At 40.2% G+C, this 20,303-nt stretch overlaps 2 protein-coding genes across 2 annotated transcripts; both read right to left on the bottom strand.

The window, feature by feature from the left end:
• Nucleotides 1-1,083: 1,083 nt before the first annotated feature.
• On the bottom strand, nucleotides 1,084-7,323 carry LOC118425506 (39S ribosomal protein L18, mitochondrial-like). The gene is made up of 5 exons (XM_035834378.1): nucleotides 7,043-7,323; nucleotides 5,236-5,416; nucleotides 4,423-4,542; nucleotides 1,836-1,947; nucleotides 1,084-1,424 (listed from the first exon to the last, which is right to left on the bottom strand). Exons 1-5 carry the CDS (start codon nucleotides 7,197-7,199, stop codon nucleotides 1,281-1,283), a joined length of 714 nt encoding a protein of 237 aa, XP_035690271.1. The 5' UTR covers nucleotides 7,200-7,323; the 3' UTR covers nucleotides 1,084-1,280.
• A 512-nt stretch (nucleotides 7,324-7,835) lies between these two features.
• On the bottom strand, nucleotides 7,836-20,037 carry LOC118425504 (telomerase protein component 1-like). The gene is made up of 22 exons (XM_035834371.1): nucleotides 19,784-20,037; nucleotides 18,893-19,175; nucleotides 18,522-18,628; nucleotides 18,177-18,310; nucleotides 17,793-17,926; nucleotides 17,492-17,584; nucleotides 17,240-17,332; nucleotides 16,675-16,868; nucleotides 16,136-16,247; nucleotides 15,644-15,751; nucleotides 15,023-15,196; nucleotides 14,278-14,465; nucleotides 13,933-14,102; nucleotides 13,492-13,651; nucleotides 12,639-12,888; nucleotides 12,348-12,466; nucleotides 11,775-11,907; nucleotides 11,204-11,320; nucleotides 10,605-10,748; nucleotides 10,100-10,183; nucleotides 9,801-9,959; nucleotides 7,836-9,283 (listed from the first exon to the last, which is right to left on the bottom strand). Exons 2-22 carry the CDS (start codon nucleotides 19,154-19,156, stop codon nucleotides 9,026-9,028), a joined length of 3,195 nt encoding a protein of 1,064 aa, XP_035690264.1. The 5' UTR covers nucleotides 19,157-19,175; nucleotides 19,784-20,037; the 3' UTR covers nucleotides 7,836-9,025.
• Between the last annotated feature and the right edge of the window lie 266 nt (nucleotides 20,038-20,303).

Genomic DNA, 20,303 nt, shown 5'->3' with positions numbered 1-20,303 from the left:
AGCTATCATCAGATGCAATGTTGTGTCCTGGATGTTAAAGGTTCTAACACAAATACTAGTGTTACAGAAAACGTTGTAAAGTAATGTCAGAAGTCAAAATTTTAAGAGAGGCGCTTTCCTAGATAATTTTCTGTTGAAATATATCTTAAAGTATAAATGTATTATTCAGTGTCATGGTGTGATAAGGATTGCAAGTTACTTAATTAGTTGTTTTAAAAATTGTGAGGTGCAAAGAAAACTTACATGTGCATCACTTCGGGACCGAATTTTGGGTAAGCCACCTACCATACTTAAGTGAACCTCCCCAACCCCCACCCACCCAAAAGAAAAATGTTATGTTTCTTGCATTACATTGTAATTGATTTTGCCTTTCATAGTTTCAGCATTTTCTTGGAGATCAACTCTAAATCTTGTTCCAACACAAAATATGCACTCACCAGATTCTCTGCAGAATCGAGCCACCTCTCACTTGGTACAGGAGACCTTACAGGCACTCGATGTTCCGTGAAGTACATACTGCTGCATACCTGTCTCTGTTAAGTGGAGGTTGTGATGATAGTGGTGGTTGATGTGCCTCAATGTGGTTCTGCTACAAGGGTGCAGAACTCTGATGGCTAGGCTGGGATTTGAACCCACAACCTTGTGATCCACAATGGGGATCCTGAAACACTACATCACCATACCCTACAAGTATTCTCCTACCTAATGAAAGCTGTGTTACCTGTTGTATCCTCGAAAGAACAGTGATGCACGAAGCAAGAAGGACATCAATGCCTGAACTCATCAATCTTAACTCCCCCTTGTATTCAAGGCTCAAGCAAGTCTTAACACCAACAGTGGAAAAGGCTGTTAAAAGGTTTGAGCAAGACATACATGTACACAGACATTCCCTGTCTTCCCTAGCTACCAGATGCAAGAAGCCTGAAAGCTGTGAAAGTGATAGTTTTTCAGAAACCAAACATTTTTAAGCTTTAGAGTCTATAAATAGAATAAATTATCCTCTTGAATAACTGAGAAGTCAGATGCCTTATTTTTAATGGATTAATGTTAACGGCAATAGGAAACAAACTTGATATACTGGTTGTAATACATCCAGTTTTATTCTTGGCAATACACGTACATTCTTGAACACTCTTAGATTTTCATAGTCATACGTGTCATGTATCATTTATACCATCCAGTTTTTAAATTTGTTGCTGATTTCTACAAGCATCTTTCATGTTTATCAAAAATGTTGTTGTCTACATCTATTGTCGTTAGTAACAGATCTATAGATTGCTCTATTGTTCAATCTCTGCTTCCTTCATGTTATAATCTTCTGCATCGTAATCTGTTTCCTTGAACAGATGTTTGTGTTCGTAAATTCTTCTTGGCTCTGACAGATTTATTCCTCCATCTACCATGGCCTGTTGGAATCTCTGTACCTGTGGGGTAAAAAAACAGTGTATTAACACCGGGGGTATTAACAATTAACTTTGAACACCTGAGTTAGTATTGACATATGAAGCTTGGAAGAATCACGGGAGAATAAATACACCATGGAATAAAGGAATAACTCTTAGGAAAGGACATCAAGATTCAAAAGCGAATAGTGCAGTGCAATACATTATGCTCTTAAGGAGTAAGAAAGTGAATAAACCCACTTAAGACATTCTGACAAGAGGAAAATTTCACAGAAATCTGTTCATTGAATCACATGTATTAAGAGACAGATATTCTGATCAGACTATTAAGTCTGAGAATTAACAACCTAAGTGTTTTAAATCATTGAATTGTCATTAGACTGATCTATGCAGCATAAAGTGCTACAAAACTGTACAAGATGGCCCCCTCACCGTTTCAGACTCTAACTTGTGAGGAACATCGTCAAACTCCATGAAGTGGATCCCTGCCTCCAGACACCGCTGCGCCAGGACATGGCCGATGTTCTCCGCTGCAGAAACGTCACTGAAACAAGATTTCAGCACTGGAACACCTTTGATATTCAAGTAGACAAAGGCTGGGATACTAAATTTACTAGAAAAGTCAAAGAAGAAGCTACAGATTGAGGCTATCCTGATATATTTAAGGGTGCACATTCCAATTCTTCAATGGCAGGGTTCAAAGTGCATGGCAATAAAGGTGTAGAAAGGGTTTTGAGGATCTAGGCTTAAGTTATAATACTCTCATGTCCCTAATAAACATACCTTCCGGAATAAACATACCCCCCGGACAAATCGTCAATATCTAATAAACATACCCCCCGGAATAAACATACCCCCCGGAAAATTACCAAATTGACATGTATTAACTGTGAACATGCTACTTCTGTCCAAAGAAAAGGAGATGATAAGCAGGTAGGTCTTTTTATTCATTTATGCCTAAGAACCACATCAGTTTAATATATATAGTTCTATAAATGATGAGCTGAAGAACTATAGATATCTTGTTCGAATCATGATGTTTTCTCAATTTTTTAATAAAAGGTAAGTTGAAATTCGCAGTGAAACCTGCCTTAGGGTCACCTGAGTATAGGGGCCACGTAACTGAGGGGCCACGTAACTGGCCATGCGGTCGGTTTTCGTCGGTCCCTTGGATTTTTCCCGTTGACCTAAGCATTAAGAAATTAGTCTATAGCGGTCACCTGTCGAATGCGGTCGCGGCCAGACGATTTTCAGTCCGGCCGCTATGCCAACACTGCCGTCACGGACGCGTGGCCGGCCGCATTACGCTGCGCTAAATAGTAAATTATCCACGAGGGGATAATGTTTTTTTTTTCTGTACTACATCAGCAAGATGTCGGTTCAACTTGGACTCTTTATGAAGGAGACCAATTGAATAAAGAAAACATTATACAAAATTATGTGATTTTATGCGAAGTGTTGTTGAATTCACGTGGCGTTTTTTTCTCATCTCAGACTCTTTGCACTTCTACCCTTCTCTACATCGTCATTTCTGTGCAGACTGGAAGGCTATATGGGCAGATTTTACAAAAAGACCGTCCGTTCATGTATCTGATGTTTTAGGTTCTTGAAATGCATGTAAGCTGTCCCAATTTTCGTATTCCGCGGGCCAAAAATCATCTCCGTCTTTCGGTTTTTCTCCATCATGGCGTCGCTGCAGCTGTAAACAAGGTCACTAGGGGTCAGTGGACGACTCCACTTTTACGAAGGTAAAATATCGCAACAAGATTTCTGATGTATAGCATAAAATACAGTGATTACGGTATAAAACGATTAAAATCTATTAACTAAAAGTTATTTATGTGAAAAGTAGACTAAGGTTGATTTTTGTCAAAGAAATAAGCCTATGTTAAGAAAGTTTTATTTCGACGTGACCATCTCGGCATAATGGCACATGCATCTACAAAGGAAAGTTGTGGCGGTTTGATGCTTAGAAATGATTATGAACTTGCTGTTTTTACCGACGAATTCCTGTCGTTTGGGAGAATTTGCGGCGTCAAAACTCATATCACAAGGGAAACGAAGTTATAGTTGTTATTTTTACGTCCAGTATAGTATGTGAACGAATCACTCTTCCGCCTCGCTGCCGAAAGCGCATGGAACCACAAGACCGGCGGGAAATTCCTCGTGCAAGGTGCTGGTTTACGATGTAAACAGAGACTGTAAACTACTACTAAATTAAAACTAAAAGTTATTTATGTAAAAATTGTATTTCAAAACGTCAGTGTGGTGTTTTATTTTCCCCCCAAGAACAACATAATACTTCGTAGCGTCATAGCGAGATCGACCGAAATCACCGAAAGAGTACCGCGTACGTACACGCTCATGGAAATCCGCGCCGTTTCGCCCGAAAAATAGGGAATTTTGAGCATAAATACCGCGGAAATATGGGCAGAAAACCCCCAAAATTCAATTCTTTGAGGGTCCTGGCTAAGCAAAGCCCCAATTTCAGAAAAAAAATAAACGTACCGTCCAAAATAAGAACGTACCGGGTGGATTGTGAGGCTGAAAAAAATAAACGTCCCGGTACGTTTATTAGGGACATGAGAGTACATTACAGGATAGACAGTAATGTGGCGGAAAAGAGACAGATGTGATGTGTTTTGGGTAAAAATTGATTTTGAGCCCGAGTTTTCCGGGTAATCTTCCATGCGGAAAGTAATCTGCATCCTTTGGCACAGATTCACTGTCTAAGCATTCTGTGGACCATGTTGCTATGCCAAAAATATGTTGCTATGCCAAAAAAAAGATTTACTACAACTGGAGAGTTTGAAGAAAATGAAGAAACTGGAACTCAGTTGTTCTCATAAGTTATAGCTGGAGGGATATCCTTCATTCCCATACACAGCTTTTGTTGTTGCTTCAAGGCATTTTCTGAAAGAGATGGTCACTAACTCTGAGGGTGTGTGCCCCTCTCACTCCACAACTTGGTGGAACATGAAAGCAAAATCATTCCCATGGTAAGCTATAGGAAACTTACCTGGTGCTGTAGAGGTGTTTCCTTATTGGCCACTCAAAGGATGAGGCAGATGCAACAATGTGTCCGTTGTGGTGCTGAACATACCCAGTCACGTAACGTTTACTCTTCACAAAATGACACCTTTGAGAAATAAAAAAACAATTATTCCCTTAAAGTCTGTTTTCTACAAAATTAGGGTTGAGATCATCAACTTTTACAGGAACAAGTGTCAGTTAAACCTGTGCAAAGTGGCCACCTCTACATGTTGACAACCTGGCTAATGCCACTGTTTGGCTGTCAGTTTACTTTTTACATTGAGACACTTGGCAGTATTGTTTTTACTGGCCTACTAGCCTGTGTTCTTTTTGTTTCTCCCATTTCAGCCAATCAATACTCAGGATGGTTACCGTGACGTAGGCTAAAAAAAAAAAAAAATTGCCATTATGTAATGCTGGTTCAAGTAGCTCAGCCGGCAAAGCTACCGTCTACGTGCACAGAAGGACGGAGGTTGGTGTCCACCCTCAGACATTTTTTAAAATCTATTCTTATTTTTTCTTTTAAGACATATAAGTTACAGCACCTTCCATTACCTTACCGTTATCCAACATTTTCATGATCACGTTTGGCTTTTTATAATATTATACTCCTTTTCTAACGATTTTTCTTGTCTATTTCCTTCAGAAACATCCTGCATTTCCTTTGAAAATGCGGCCTTTCTAGTTAATAATCCTGTCTACAACTACATGTACCTTGGTTAGTTTTGACCGTATTCGTGGTCTAGTAGGCTGGATAGAAAGTACTGTATAATTACAGAGACATGTCACAATCACGTACCTATGCCAGCACTCCTTTTTGGGCCAGGTTGTCTTCCATCCCCGCTCCTTCCTCCCCAGGCCCATCCGCTCCAGGTTGCGAGGGTTGCGGTTGATGAAGTTTGGATTGATGATGTCATTATCCTCCGTGTCTGGTACTCCATGGTCTGGGGTCTGGGTTGCTAGTGATCTCACTGCAGTGGCTTAAACATTTGACGACAAAATGTGGGTATGGAAACATGTCACGTTACACATTTTATGTAATGATAATAATTTACTACAGCCAGGAGCCTGCATCATGCAGTGCAATTACTATAAAAATGAAAAACTCCAATAGAGATCAAAATATTCTGTGCACAAAAGTCCAGCTGCACGGAAAATATTTTCCTGAATGTAAAACTATAATATGTACATTAGGTCAAACGACAGTCATCTCTCAAATTATAAATCTGTATCAGCGTTCTGTTGTGGACGCCCCCCTCCCCACAAAATCAAAAGGTGTTATTTCTAGAATCGCTGTGGCTATTGACACACTCAGTGTGCCCATAGCCAAACAGGCTATTGACACACCGAGATGCCAGTCAGCCAATCAGAGCTTGTAACATGCCTTTCCGGCAATATTTTACACAAGCAACAGTTGATTAGACATTGTTCGGAAGATTAGACATTGGAATCTTTGAATCTTGGAATGAACGGACGTATTCAAGTTATGCCCTACATCTGGATACCTAATAATACAGACTTCATCGTGTATGTATGACATAGCGTAATGGATAGAGCGTTGACCCGGGAATTCATGATACCAGCTCCGACCCGGTTCGAGTCCGCGCCGGAGTTTTTTTAATTTTTTTTTTTTCAATTTTTCTTGTCCCTTTTTAAACATCCATTTGATATAAGAATATTTTATATATAAACTTAAAGTTTCTGTTAACAATATAAACCAAAAATAACACTGACCACAAAACATGTGGCCGTGTGGTTCCGGCGCTATCGGCAGCGACTCGGAAGAATATTTCTTTCACATTAAAAATAATGGAGGTAAAACAACAACTATAACTTCGCTTCCTTAGTGATATAAGTTTTGAGGCCGCAAATTCTCCAATACGGCAGGAATTCGTCGCGGTAAACACAGCTGAAAACGTGTTCCTAACCGATCCAACATGGCTGCCATGATCACATGCGGTGACAGTAAAGCTTTTAAGCACCCTATATGATAGCAGATTCCGATGTTTAAAATTGTGCCGTAAACACGTGAAAAAGATCGTATTTTGGGTTGATAATGGACACAGGATGCCATTTGTATTTTTCAGAGTGTTGATTGTCAAATATAATCGTAAGATTTCCTCATTTTAGTGGTTTCTATCACTGGGTGTGTCAATAGCCTAACAGGCTATCGACACACTCATGGTAGGATTGCTAATAGAGCAATCGTAGGGAATTTCGCTGACGGAAACGACCCTTGACCTCACTGAGCGACATCCGCCGGCTAGGTCGGCCGGGGTCGCATTCTGCTTAAGTTTTCATCCAAAAATTTCCTGGTTTTAGTTCTCATCAAGAGCTCTACCTAGCGTACAACGTGTCTTAACTACTGAGGCACACGATTCTGCCAGCAAACGAGGTGGGGCCACCGGATTCCCCTTGGAATCGGCCGATAGAGCGCTTCACCACGACGGGCGAGTGTGCCAATAGCCTAAACAGGCTATCGACACACTCAGTGTGTCAATAGCCTGTTAGGCTATTGACACACTGGGTGTGTCAATAGCCTCGCTCATCTAGAATACCATGAACATTTTTCTCCTGTCAATAAAGTATTCTTAATAAATGCTTACCTGCAGTTGGTCTTAATGTGGAGCAATGATGCTGAGAACTCTGTAACCCGTCAGAACTCAGAACTTGTCGAAAAACCGTCGCCGATCGGACAGCAAGTGATGAAGGACATGCGGGTCGCAAAAACGAGCTCCTGACGAAGTTCACGCACGCAGACATAATTTCAAACAAAATCGTGAGTCAAATCAGGCTAGTGAATATGTTCTTGTAGTCCAAGGAATTTACGGGGTCCACGTGAGAGTTCAATGTGTATTTCCAAACGAAGAAAAATTCAAGATTGTAGGTCAAAAGTTGACCAAAATGTATGAAATGTTGTGCTACCAACGTGGTCCAATCTGCTTCCGGGTCAACTTTACGTAGCAAAGGCGCCGCCTATCGATTCAATGACAGACTGCAGGGTAATTTGTGCGATGCGAGACCACTCAGTGACGCCACCTAGCTGCTTTGTTACAGACTGCAGGTCAATATACAGAAACGGGGGAAAAAGAGTTTTGGATGGAAACCTATGTAGAACTGCCACCAATGAGTGTTGCTGCCACCAATGAGTGTTGCTGCCACTAAAGGCTCTGTTAGTCAAAAGCTGTTCATCGTATAACACAAAAAAATAATTACTTTTCATAGCTTTTCCATTGTCGGTATCTCTTACTTTCTTTTCAGACATGTTGAAATGAGGAAAAGAACTCATATAGAAGTGCAAAGGCAGTTCTTCTTACAAGAGAGAGAGAGAGGTTATCCCTCTGAGCACACTTTCAAGGTATCAAAAGGAAAGAAAAGACCACAGAGGACACATCGAGCTCTGATTACACCAATTTTCAAAAGGATGAAATATACAATATGGATGATCATCCATAGGTGACCATAAGTACTAACATAAAGTGATTCATCTAAATGACACAAAAACTGTTGACAAAATTAATGTTACAGTACTATTTTGTACTATACATGTATAACATCAGTGCCCTACATACATGTATCACCATGTTTCCTTTTATGATGCTGTACAGTTCTTCTCTTCTTGAGTGTAACAGTAGAAAAATAGGTACTGTACAAAAAAGTGTCCATGCTTAAAGGAAAATATGCAAAATGTGACAATCTTTAAAACATCAGTGTGGCTTTATACATGTGTATCCTTCAATACCTCATTAACAAATCAATATAAATAAACTTTGTATCATGCAACTACAATGTACATGTACATGTTCTACTAGTACTGCACACCCTGAGAACACGTGATGTTGGTAACAAAAATCAAATCACTAAACCTAGAGTGAATATTTGCATATGTACGTGCACATATCTATTAGACTGCACTGGACTGCTCAAAGAATATCATAGAGAGAGGTTTGTACATGATTCCATCTTTCATTTCTCATGTTACATTTCAAATAACAACTGTGTCCTAACTTTTTTTCTCTGTGCTGAACCAATTCCATTGCACTGGCAATTTAGTGTTGTGATAGTTAAGAAAACCATCATATATATGCAGGTCAATATACCAAAATGGCATATAAAAAATAACGTACAACAGAAGCCCAAATGTAAAGCTGCCCTCTGTACTTTTTTCCACTTACAATATCTTGACCATTTCTAACTTTCCTTCGGTAAAGCTTTGAATAAAAAAATGTCAACTATCCTAAAAAAATCTTTAATGATTGCACATGCACAGACTGCAATTAGACAGTACTGACTTAATTTTATAGATGACATCCGTGGACGCATGAATTTTTGCCAGTTGTAGCCACATGTCACCCAATAGCATCCCTGGTCAAAGGGAAATGGCAACAATGGTCTCTTACAGTCTTACTGGAGGTGAATATAAGACACACCAAGCCTGGGAAAGAATGGACTGGATGTTTATCCCTGTGGTTTAGCAGCATTTTCTTTGCTGGATTTTCCTTTTTTGCCCTTGCACATTAGTTTTGGGGTCTCTAGAGGATGTTATCTATAAAATTACGTCAGTGTGGCCTTAGACAGTCTTGGTCCTCCTACTGCTGCTCCTGCCTTTCTTCCTGCACATTGTCTTCCTCAGTATTGTCTTCCTCAGTATTGTCTTCCTGCACATTTTCCTCAGCATTGTCCTCATCACTGTCTAAATCATCAAAGAATCCATCTGAGTCATCGTCGCCCCCCTGTCCTCCCCCATTCTCAGCCTCCTGTTGGATCTGTCTGGCCACGGCTCTGTATGTGTCCTCCTCCAGTACTGCTTTGTTCTGCAAGGTCTTGGGATGGTCGGGGCCAAACACCTGTTGTTGTATTACGCAAGACGAACATCATTTTAGAAACCAGGCTAACAGCCCTTACACACAACAGTAGAACATCAACTACATCACATCATGATTATCAGAGACATAAATTCGTAATGACCACCATCATTTGGAAACATTTTGACAGCATACGTTGTAGATGCACCTAATCAAATGCAGAAAATGTAACGCCGGTTCACCTTTATCCGTTTGGTAACCTATATCCGTTGTTCTTAGAAAGATGATATTTAGGAATCAAGTCGATGTTTGGTGGTTCAAAATTGCACTATTTTGAAAGTATTACAATTTTTAACCATCGTCCATCGAGTGATATTAATATCCCTGAAAATTTTTCAAAACAACGGATATAGGTTACTCGGCGAATAAAGGTGAACTAGCGTTACATCTACCTTTTAAGGCATATTTTTCAACATGGTTGGATTTATCATTACCACTTATGATGGAAGAAGTTTGGTGGTCTATGATGTGTGTCCATTTCCAGAATTAAGACATTTACCTCCTCTGTGCATTGAGCAGCCAGCTGGAAGTACTTGTAGGCCTTCCTGAGCTGACCGATAGTCTCATAAGCAATGCCCATGTTCCCATAGATCCGGGAGCTCAGGGTGTTGTTCTCTCCATATGCCTGCTGGCTAAGCTCTAAGGCTTCCTCATACAGCTGGGTTAGAAAAGAAAATAAGTTTTTCATCAATTAAGTCAACCTCACATAATTATACAGACTATACCTAATAGAGATTTGGTATGTGTTTTTCTCTGGAATTATGATTTAATAGAACAAGACTTGATGAGTGTACTCACATCCATTTGACTTTGTGTGTTGTAACGTGGCATGAGGATGCCTTTAGTCATCACAGCCTCTGCCAGATGTCCGTTGTCTCCTAACTGGATGTGAAGGAGAGAAGACCAACACATCAGATTTGCATAAAACCAACCAATCATAAGGAAAACCAATCAGAGAGTTGCAAAAAACCAACCTGGACCAATGACAGAGTTGTACAAGATCAACTAACTGTTGAGTTACACTGGATCAACCAATCATAAAGTTACAGCCAGCAAACTAACTATAGAATGGCCAACCAATCACAAAGTCACACAATATCATGCCGATCTTTAGTAGCACAGTATCAACCAATCAGAGTTGTACATGATCAACCAATTGCAAAGTTGCACAAGACCAACCAATAAGAGAATTACTGGCACAGTCAATCAGCTACAATGAGCACTCAATGACCAAAGATCAGGGTATCTTTGATGTTGTGATGACTGGAAACTCAAAAATAAGGTACAAAGTATATATTCTGACCTCCCTGAGAATCCTGATGGCCTCTCCCACCACCTGGAAGCCCTCTGCTGCAGCACTAGAGCGAGAGAAGCTGGTGTCTCCTCCACAGTCCGACCAGTTGTTCAGGGCAAAGGCCAGCTTCACCAGGCCAAATGCTCTTTGATACTGTAATAATAATAATAACTAATATCAATATTTCTCTATGTTATTATTACCTTTGCCAGAAGGACACGCTTTGGTAACTGTGTCTGTCTGTCTGTCTGTCTGTCTGTAACCTAAACACAGTAACTTGAGGTGGCCTACATGGATTGTCTTGAAGATATGAGGATGTGCAACTCAAGATTTTTCTCATCTGTAAAATATGTGTAGCTGAAAGTGAAGTTTACATCATCTAGAATGATGACATCATTACATACCCTAGTAGTTAATTTGTTACAGGTGAGTATAGCTGGAAAGACACATGGGATAGTAGAGTTAATAACTAGTAAAGAAAACTCTACTATGAACTATGACCTACCAACATCATGAAGTTATCTGCAGTATAAAGACACATGTTTTCCAAATAAGATTATTTTCTCAATTCTTCCAAGTTTGTTGACCTGTCACAGTGAGGTCCTCACCTTGTGGTGATCTCCTTCCAACTGCTCCCGCAGGGCGATCGACTTCCGCAAGTAGTCCATGCAGGGTCGGAGGTCGTTCATAGTTTCTCTGTTGACAAATTCTACAGACTTCACAATCTGTAGCGAGATGGGAAGAATGATGAAAGTTTAAAATCAAACTCCAAGTTTGGTCCAAGGCAATTTGCATATCTTATTGAGAGAGGGTAAGGTACATGTTGATCTTGGTATGTAGTGCTGCACATGAAACATTGCACATTTTATTTCATGATTTCTTTTTGACTGAATGCTGCTGTTCTTGCTATTGATAACTTAAAGGCATATGCCACGAACACTTTTTCACTTTAGGCTAAAGTGAAAAAGTGTTCGTGGCATATGCCTTGTCTTTAGGTATTATTTTCACTTAAGATTTGTATACATGTATGTAACTATGCTAATTCTCAGTAAACTTGTCAATTTGACCAAATACTAGTAACCTTGCCAAAAAAGTGTAAAATGAAGCAATGGAAAATAGTCATGATTTCATGACTTAAGTAACGGAAAAAAAGTAAAAGACCAAGTAACAGAATCTGACCTCATCATAGATAAGCCCAGCCACATAGTACAGCTCTGTCATCCTCTCAGGCCTGGCCCCCAGTTCCGACTCCTCTCGCTCTAGTGCGTACTGTATAACACCCTTCGCCTCTTCTAGCTTACCTGCTTGTAGGCTGGACAATGAGGAAGATAAGCAATGTGAATAACACACTAACTTCTGACTTGTAAGCTTGATGGCTCAGAAAATTTGTGAAAAAGTTTCACTTTATACCCTACAAAATACACATTCATGTGCATTTAGTAGTTTGTTGATAATTAGAATAAAACAAATCAAATCCCCTGATGTCTTCTTTCTCTTCTCTTAAGTATACATGTATATTGAAGGGACAATGTGCAAAAACTTTAAGAATACACAATTCAGGCTTCTGAGAACATCATCAGTCACGATACAGCAGAACTCCAAGATGAGATCTGATAACTGGGATGAAGAAGAGACAGAGAGTGTCTTGAAAGCTCTCAAAAAGTATCAAACCTTTGTTGTGTTTAATGTGTTCACAATTTGTCAAAAAAGTCATGCTTAACTTGAGTACACACTACTGGATTGTTTACTTACAGAACTCTGGCCACCTTCTCGTGCCTGAGCACAACTTCCTGTACGGACACCTCTGGGTCCTGTTTTATCTCATCCAGGACCTTTCTGTAACGGCTGTCCATGGTGTCATATCCACCTGCCTGAATAATCAGGATGTCAAAAAAACGAGTGTGTTAAAATGATTCCTCTCATAAAATGTTCTCTGCAATAAAATTTAGAAGTAACATTTGGATGCAAAAAATATAATACACAAATATATAAAATGTTTACAACAGCACTAAAGCAGATAAAAGTTGGATGAATTTTTTATACCTTTCTCCAATATAATAGCAGCTGTGCACTCCACTCAGGGTGGTAGAGTTTGTCAAACATATCCCACTCTGTCAGGCACTCAGCCAGGCGCTCCTGGGCACCTAGCTGCACCAGGTGATGGGGGTACTCCTCCACCCTTCTGTCGATGTTCTCACACGAGTCAAAGAAGTTGGCGAGTTTGTGATGCCACCACCTGTACCTCCACCTGCTGTCTGTACTGTCTTCTTCATCATCATCTGATCCAAAGTATCTATCCATAGATTAACAATAGTCAAGTCAATCAGTTCTTTTATCTGCACTACATGTCAATAAAAGCTGTGTATTCATCATCATTTGCACTAAAGTATCTGTAGATTCACAACAGTTACATTCAGTCTGGTCACAATGTTCTCAAAGCACTGCCTCTGGTAATAACACCTTCTTTACTTTTTATCTTTTACTTTATAACGCGAGTTCACCTTTATCCGTAGGGTAACCTTTATCCGTTATTTTTAAGAACAATGTATTTAGAGGCATCAAGTCGACAGATGGTGGTTTAAAACTGCAATATTTGAAAAATATCACAATTTGAAACTATTGTCCATTGACTTGATATCCCTGGATACCCTGTTTAGCAGCACAACGGATATAGGTTACCCATGGGATAAAGGTGAACTAATGTTATCTTTATTGCCTTTTCATCACATTCTTCTTTTTATGACATTCTTCCCTTTTTCTCTTCCACACTGATTTATTTTCATTATTTCAAAAATTGTCTATTTCTTATTTCATTTGTTCATCCTTCCTCTCACCTAATCTCCAAGCAGAAGGGAAAACCATAACCCTTTCTAGCTCCATCACCAGTAAAACTTACTTTCTCCTGACAGCTTTGCTGAGTGACCGGTGGTAGAAGTCCAGCCGTCCCTCCCCACTGTCCCCGAATGGCCTGAGGAACGGCTTGAGTGCTCGGTACACTCCTGCCCACCTGACCGGTGCCACCTGGCCAGCTGGCAGCTCCTCTCTAGCTTCTAAATCTGTATACGTTGAAGAAATAGTTAAACCTCCTTAACACAATTAACGTAATATGTAAGAAACGAGTATAGAAACAGGCTCCTAGCTCCATTGGATTTGAACCTGCACTGAACCCGGGCCACCAGCTAACAAACCCAATGCTGTAACTACTATGCCAAAAGGGTCAGACCCATTTGGCATGGACAGTTTGGTGCCACTTGAACCCCACTGTTAGATAAATGCCAATTTAAGCTCTGAATGTAAAAAATCACAAACAAATAAACAAGCAGAGAAATCAACAAACCTATCTGGCTTCCATCTTCAGGAGGGAGGAGGTTCTCCTCATTTCCCAGCAGCCTCAGCAGCTCCACTTCCAGCATGCCCTTTGCTGACGTCTCCAGCAGACACAGGGTGGCCACCAGTAACGTCCCCCCGTACTCTCTCTCAAACCTCTCCAGTACCTGAGCTAACAGACTGGACACAGACAAAACATCACTCACAAAAATAAAGTCCAATGACTTTAAACATGACGCCTCTTAAAATTCTTCTCATGAAAAAGGTACTTACACATGAAATTAAAGCTACCAATTATTCTCAAACTTACGCATTTGGAGAAAATAGTTTTCAAAAAGAAATAAGTTCCCCTTACTTAAGCAAACCATCAGCTAAACTGTTGATTTTGTCTGAAACTTTCTCGAAGACGCCATAAACACGGAGCTCTTCGCAGGCCACAGACAGCCAGAGCGGGTTGTCGGACGATTCTTTGGACAGCAAGCTGTTCATCTGGTGCTGGTCCAGCCGCTTGTTGTACTTGTCCAACATGGCTCGCACAATTTCCTGTAAGAGGGTGAAAGTACAAAAATGAGAAGGTGTAAAGCTATTTGTTGCTGCAATAGTATGTGATTAGGGCTGTGTACCTAAATACCCATAACTGTACCTGTAAGTCATGTAAAACTGTTTAGGCACAAGTCTGGACCTAAACAACTGTTTACCTGACTACCTGTACCTGTACCTAACCAAACTAAAGCACTAGTAGACACCATATTTTAAGATTACTGACAAGCAACTCCCGAATCAAGGTGACAATTGTGATAATCTTGCACCTGAAAATTTATTTAACTTCCAAGAAATTGTTTTGAAATTCAAATATATGAATTCCCAAACAAAGATGACAATTTATCGCTGAAAAAGACAGTTGGTTACATGTTTAACTTACATATGCTTGATCAAACTTGTTAAGATACAAGTGCAGGTCTCGGACCAGCACCTTAACTACTGTACCTGCACCTCAAAGTAGGTACGCAGCCCTGGTGTGATGTGGGGTAGATAAAATAAGAAGAATAAGAGTAAGAACAAAGAAGGTTGTATGTATTACAAGATAACTTCCACATTACCTGTCTGTCCTCCTTGCTGAGTGCAGTCACCCTGACCTCCTGTGGTTTCCTCTGCCGCTCGGTGAGCGCACGGTGCTGTGGGGTGCTGTCAATCATGGACAACACCACTCGGACCTGAGGGGCCAGTTTCCTTGGCAACCAGCTGACACTCTGAGCATGGGGGTCTTCATCCATCTGGGTGAGGAAGAATTAGACATCAAATGCTGATCAGAACCTTTTGTATGACTGATATGTATCTCTAGTTAATACCAGCTCAAAAAAGAACAAGGAATAGTCATGCCTTCAAGTATATGTACGTATTAGAGTTACCAACCTAAGATTGATGTGTTCAAAATTTCATATTTTTCCAGAACTACAGTGGAATTTGTTATCACCAAGCACAGTAGGGCATTTTTGCTGCATAATTTTAAAGAAAATTTGCAGATAGATGTGCAAAAGTTAGGTGTGACAGGTCGTTTAGTGTAATATAACCAGCTGCTGCTGTGCCTGCAAAGCTGGTGCATTACACAGAAGGGCGGTTATACCAGCTATATAGATACAGATACAGGTACAGACAATTGGTGAACATCCCTACCATCATCAAACAAGGAACTGTAAGTTACATATCCCAGAATGCCTAACCTGATTGACAGCATCGATGATGATGATGGTGGGCCTGGTGGTTCGACTGGACAGAACCCCACATGTCAGCTGTACTGTGGACTCCATGTCTTTGGGCATAGTGGTATCCTGGATATCAGAGTCAGAAGTAAGTGTAAAGTTGTGTATGTGTTCTCAACTAATGTGAGTTCTTGGGCTTTGAATCCGGAACACTGGAATCCGTCACTTGGATTGCAAGACCACAAACTCCAATTGCTAGTGGTCAATTCATCAGCCTTTTCTTCATACTGACCACCTGTCATATAGTGGTCAAACTCGGCCAGTCCCTTGAGCAACTGCTTTGGGTTTTACTGCAATCTGATGTAGTTTAAGTTACTTTGAATGCTTTTGATATTATGTATTCTTCATGATGGCCCTTTGAAAACTGCCACTTTGGTGATACTGTATGTGGTTCCTGTGTAAATAAAATGGATGCTTGACACTTGTACTTGTAGTGTTCCCATTCAGACTTACATTGACAATGTCCAGCTCCCTCAGCAGCCTCTTCAGAACAGTCTCCAGATCAGTGGACCCTGGGATTGCTCCGACAAAGTGGTAGAACACATGCCAGCCTGTGTCTCCTCCGCTGAATGGACACAAAAAACAGCATCTTTCTGTTAATCAGTCAACCCTCCTCCAGGTATACTGGTAAATCATAAATGGATTCATTAACTAGTATGTTGATGGACACAGAGCAGTTTTGTCCACTATTTAGACGACACCACCTTATTTGTCATCTGTTACTTAGATCTAGGGTTATTACCTCTTGGTAGACGCAGTTTTATTGAATAAATAAAATCAGATTAAAGTTTTCCTCCTAACACACTATTTCAATCTTAACCTTTTACTTTATTTCCTAATGTTTCTGAACCATTTCAAAGTAGAAATTACTTGGACTGCCCTCATGTTGCCACAAAGGCAACTGGCAGTAAACATGGGGAAAAACCTCTCCGAATATCACACATGACTGTAGATGGCACACTATATGTCAAACATCCCTCCAATATACCTACCCAGGTATCTCCTTGTTCAGAGCCTTTGTTGTGGCCACATCTGCTACCCTGGCCATGATGGCTGACTTGCCGGACCCTGCCTCCCCCACCAGCAGCATGGGATAGTCCACCCCCAGTTCTGTGATGTAAAGTTGGATCTCCTGTAGGATGGAGTCCCTCCCCAACACAAGGTCTCCCTTATTCTTCATGTAGGCCTGGTAAAATCATATACAATGTAGTACATGACAATGGAACCTTGATAAAGTATGTGTTATGCATCTAACATAGATATACAACATCAACAAAATTGCCTTTGTTTCAAACAATTTTTACAAAAAAATTTTTCAATTGTGTGATTTGCATGTTTATTGAAAACACAATGGCACAATGGCATACATATGTAATAAAACGCATTCATTTAAATGGTACAATTGTCAACTTTTGGGCCATATACCAGCATTTCAGCACAAGAAAATGACATTTTGATACAAAAATCGATTGCTGTGACAGTTGTCAACTTGCTTCCAAATCTTTCCATAAGAACTATCTTAAATAGATGTACATGCACTACCCCCCTCCCCTTTACCTCATGAGCCTCCTCCTGTTGTCTGTACGGGTCCGTCTGTACCTCCTCCAGCGGGTACTGCTCCCCTACCCTCTGTGTGAAGAACTCAAACACCTGAAAAACACAGATGATCAGGCATGTTAATGATAAACATACAGATCATCAGTAAAGACTGAACCTTCCAATAAGTTCTACAGCACAATCTATAGTACAAATTGTACAAAATATCTGAGTATTTCAACTTAAACCGACATTAAACTATTCCTGGGGTACCTTCAGACTGAAGTTCTCCAGCCCCTTAAGTTGAACTCTGCCCTCTGAGTTGACCCCTGCGACCTCACACTGGTACTGGTACACCTGGCTGGGCTGGAGGCAGGTGAGAACAGGTGAGTATCCCTTGAAATTTCTGGTTATTTCTTTTATTGTACTGAATCCAAAACTTGAATGGGCCCACTTACAATTTGGTTGATGTGAAGGAAAAATGATGTAGAAGCATTGTAATAGCTGACGAGAAGAAAATTTTGTTTTCACTAAAGAAAAGAAAAGATAAGATTACTACAAATGGGTAACATACATCAAATCTGTCCTGTAACATCTTCTTCAGCATCTTGAGTTTGAAGGGAGCCTCAGGTGTGATGTCGATGAAGTCTTTATGATGTTTCTCAGGTACAGACTCCAGGAAAGAACCATCTCTGATCATGAACAGGGCTGGAAGGAATTTACAACAGAGATAAAATTGCTGTAGTCTGGAATCATGTAAAAACTACAAGAAATTTAGGTGTTTTATCTTTGCCCTTATATGATTCATAAGTGAATCCTTATTCGAAGATTTAACAGACTATAAGAGAATGTATTTTCTGAGGTATTGGATTAAAAGTCTGCCTTTCTATGCATACTTTCTGTGCTTACTTGCATTGTTCGTGAGCATGAAATAAACAACATCATTAAGTCCACTCACAGTTTGGGTTGCCTTTCCTGTACGCTCCATGCATGATTTCCATCTCTGTGACAGACAGGCCGTGGATCCAGCGATACTCTGCTGCAAACTGTGGAGGAACCTCCTGGACACCCGGGATCCAACCACATCTCTCACTGAAGACAGACAAAGGTAGTTAGAGTAAAGAACATCTGGCTGAACATACAGAAACTGCAGTGCAGACACACAAGCAGACAGACATACAAACCAACTCCTTTTCCTTGAGGGCAACGTTGATTAACAACAGTGTAATAGTCATTTCTAGACTGGAAAGTTTTGACATCTAAAATGTGTACAAAGAACAATTAACAATTATTTGAATAATACCTGGTCATGTTGAGAAAGAAAGGCATGATGTTGTCTTCATAGCACCTGTCAATCTCCTCCAAGCATGTCCTCAGTGTGAACTCTGTTGTTGTATCCTTGGGAATACCCTGTGTAAAAGTAAATACATGTACATTACAGCCTAGAATGTCTACATTTTGCTGATAAACATTGTATATGCTTATCTGCTCTTAAAAACATATCACATATCATATGCAACTCATAAGATTGTCCTACAAGAAGAAGAAAGTGTAACAGTGATTCAAGGACTGCTAAACTGACCGGGATCAGCGCGGCTTTGAATCCTGGATATTTTTGTATATATTGTTTCTGTCTGTTTCTGCTCTTGTTTCAATTTTTCTCAATTTTCTTACCCATCTTAGATCACATTCCACCAGATGTAGCCTCCTCTTCTCACACCAATGTCTCAAGTCTGCAAACACCTCCTTCACGAGAACGTCTCTCTCCGAGTGAAAGTCCTTGAAGGTTGATGAGACGAAGATGCGGACAGTTTTCCAGTTGGAGTGCCTGAGGACCAGCTTGTCGTCCTTGGGTCTGGGCGTGTCCACGGTGCGGCTCACCTGTTCCCAGGTGAGGTTCACCTCGTACTGATAGTTTGTCGACGCCCCACAACCCATCTTCACTCTGATTCACACACTGGACAGAAATCATCAAACAATATGAAAAGAATATACTACTGCAATAGCAAATGTTTATCATAATTTCTTCATTTATTGAGCTTTTCCATAACAATGGATTTGTTATTAAATCATATACTAGTACTGCTCTCATCTCAAATCTGTGCATTGTAACTTAATATAGAATTTATTGCAGTAATATTTTACTTTTATAATCATGGCCTTTTCATTACCTAAATATATTTACCCTAACCTGTCATGATTAGGTTAAATATGGTGTCTCATTCCATTGTTTACATTTCTCAATGACATATATTTACCCCAAAGTGATCTTAGTGTCATCCACGTCTTCCCTCAGTTATGTCTGATTTTGTAAAGCAGTTGTGTAGTCACTGTATCACTATACCAATGTGTCATAGAAGTCTATCAATAGGGTGTATTGTGTATTGTGTAATATCATTTGTGTAAATTGTAGTTTGTTTCCGGATTTAACACAATCAAATGTAACTTACGTTATATAAAAAAGGCACACATAATGTGTCTTTTGGGTAAATTTCTTTCATCTTATAATGCCGAGTATTTTTTACAGAGTATATAAACTGAAAGTGTGTGGGGAGGGGGGCTTACCTGTCAAACCGGTTGTAACCATGGATCTTCCGACAACAACATGCTTAAACTGAGCTTTTCTCACCAGAGCAGACCATATTCTGTCAGCCTTACGTCATCACCAAAGCTAGATATCATAGCAAGTGAGAAATAGACTCTTATTTCCGCAGATTTTGTACATAGAAGACCAGTAAATCAATCAAATCATGGATGGTGCGTGCGTGTTGTCATAGAAGCCTCATGACCCCTCGTGACCCCTGTGGCATTTACTTCCTAGGTCAGACAACGCTAAACTCCAAGCAGATGTTTGGGTGGTTAGAAAATTGTACAGTTTTCAGACCGGATGGCTTTTCTAACAATGGAGAAATGCAGAAACGTCGCCCGGTCAGAAAACGTTAAAGTGATTTGCCTACTTTCGCATCTGCTTGAATGGGCTGGGGATCGGGGCATCCAATTTCAATCAACTACAGATGATGGTATTTATGGTATGGACAATCGTGACCAATCATTTGTGAGAATGAAAGGTACATCACTTGAGACA

Source organism: Branchiostoma floridae, chromosome 11, assembly GCF_000003815.2.
Source record: "Branchiostoma floridae strain S238N-H82 chromosome 11, Bfl_VNyyK, whole genome shotgun sequence".
NCBI lineage: Eukaryota > Metazoa > Chordata > Leptocardii > Amphioxiformes > Branchiostomatidae > Branchiostoma > Branchiostoma floridae.
This window is presented reverse-complemented; position numbering and strand designations above follow the sequence as displayed.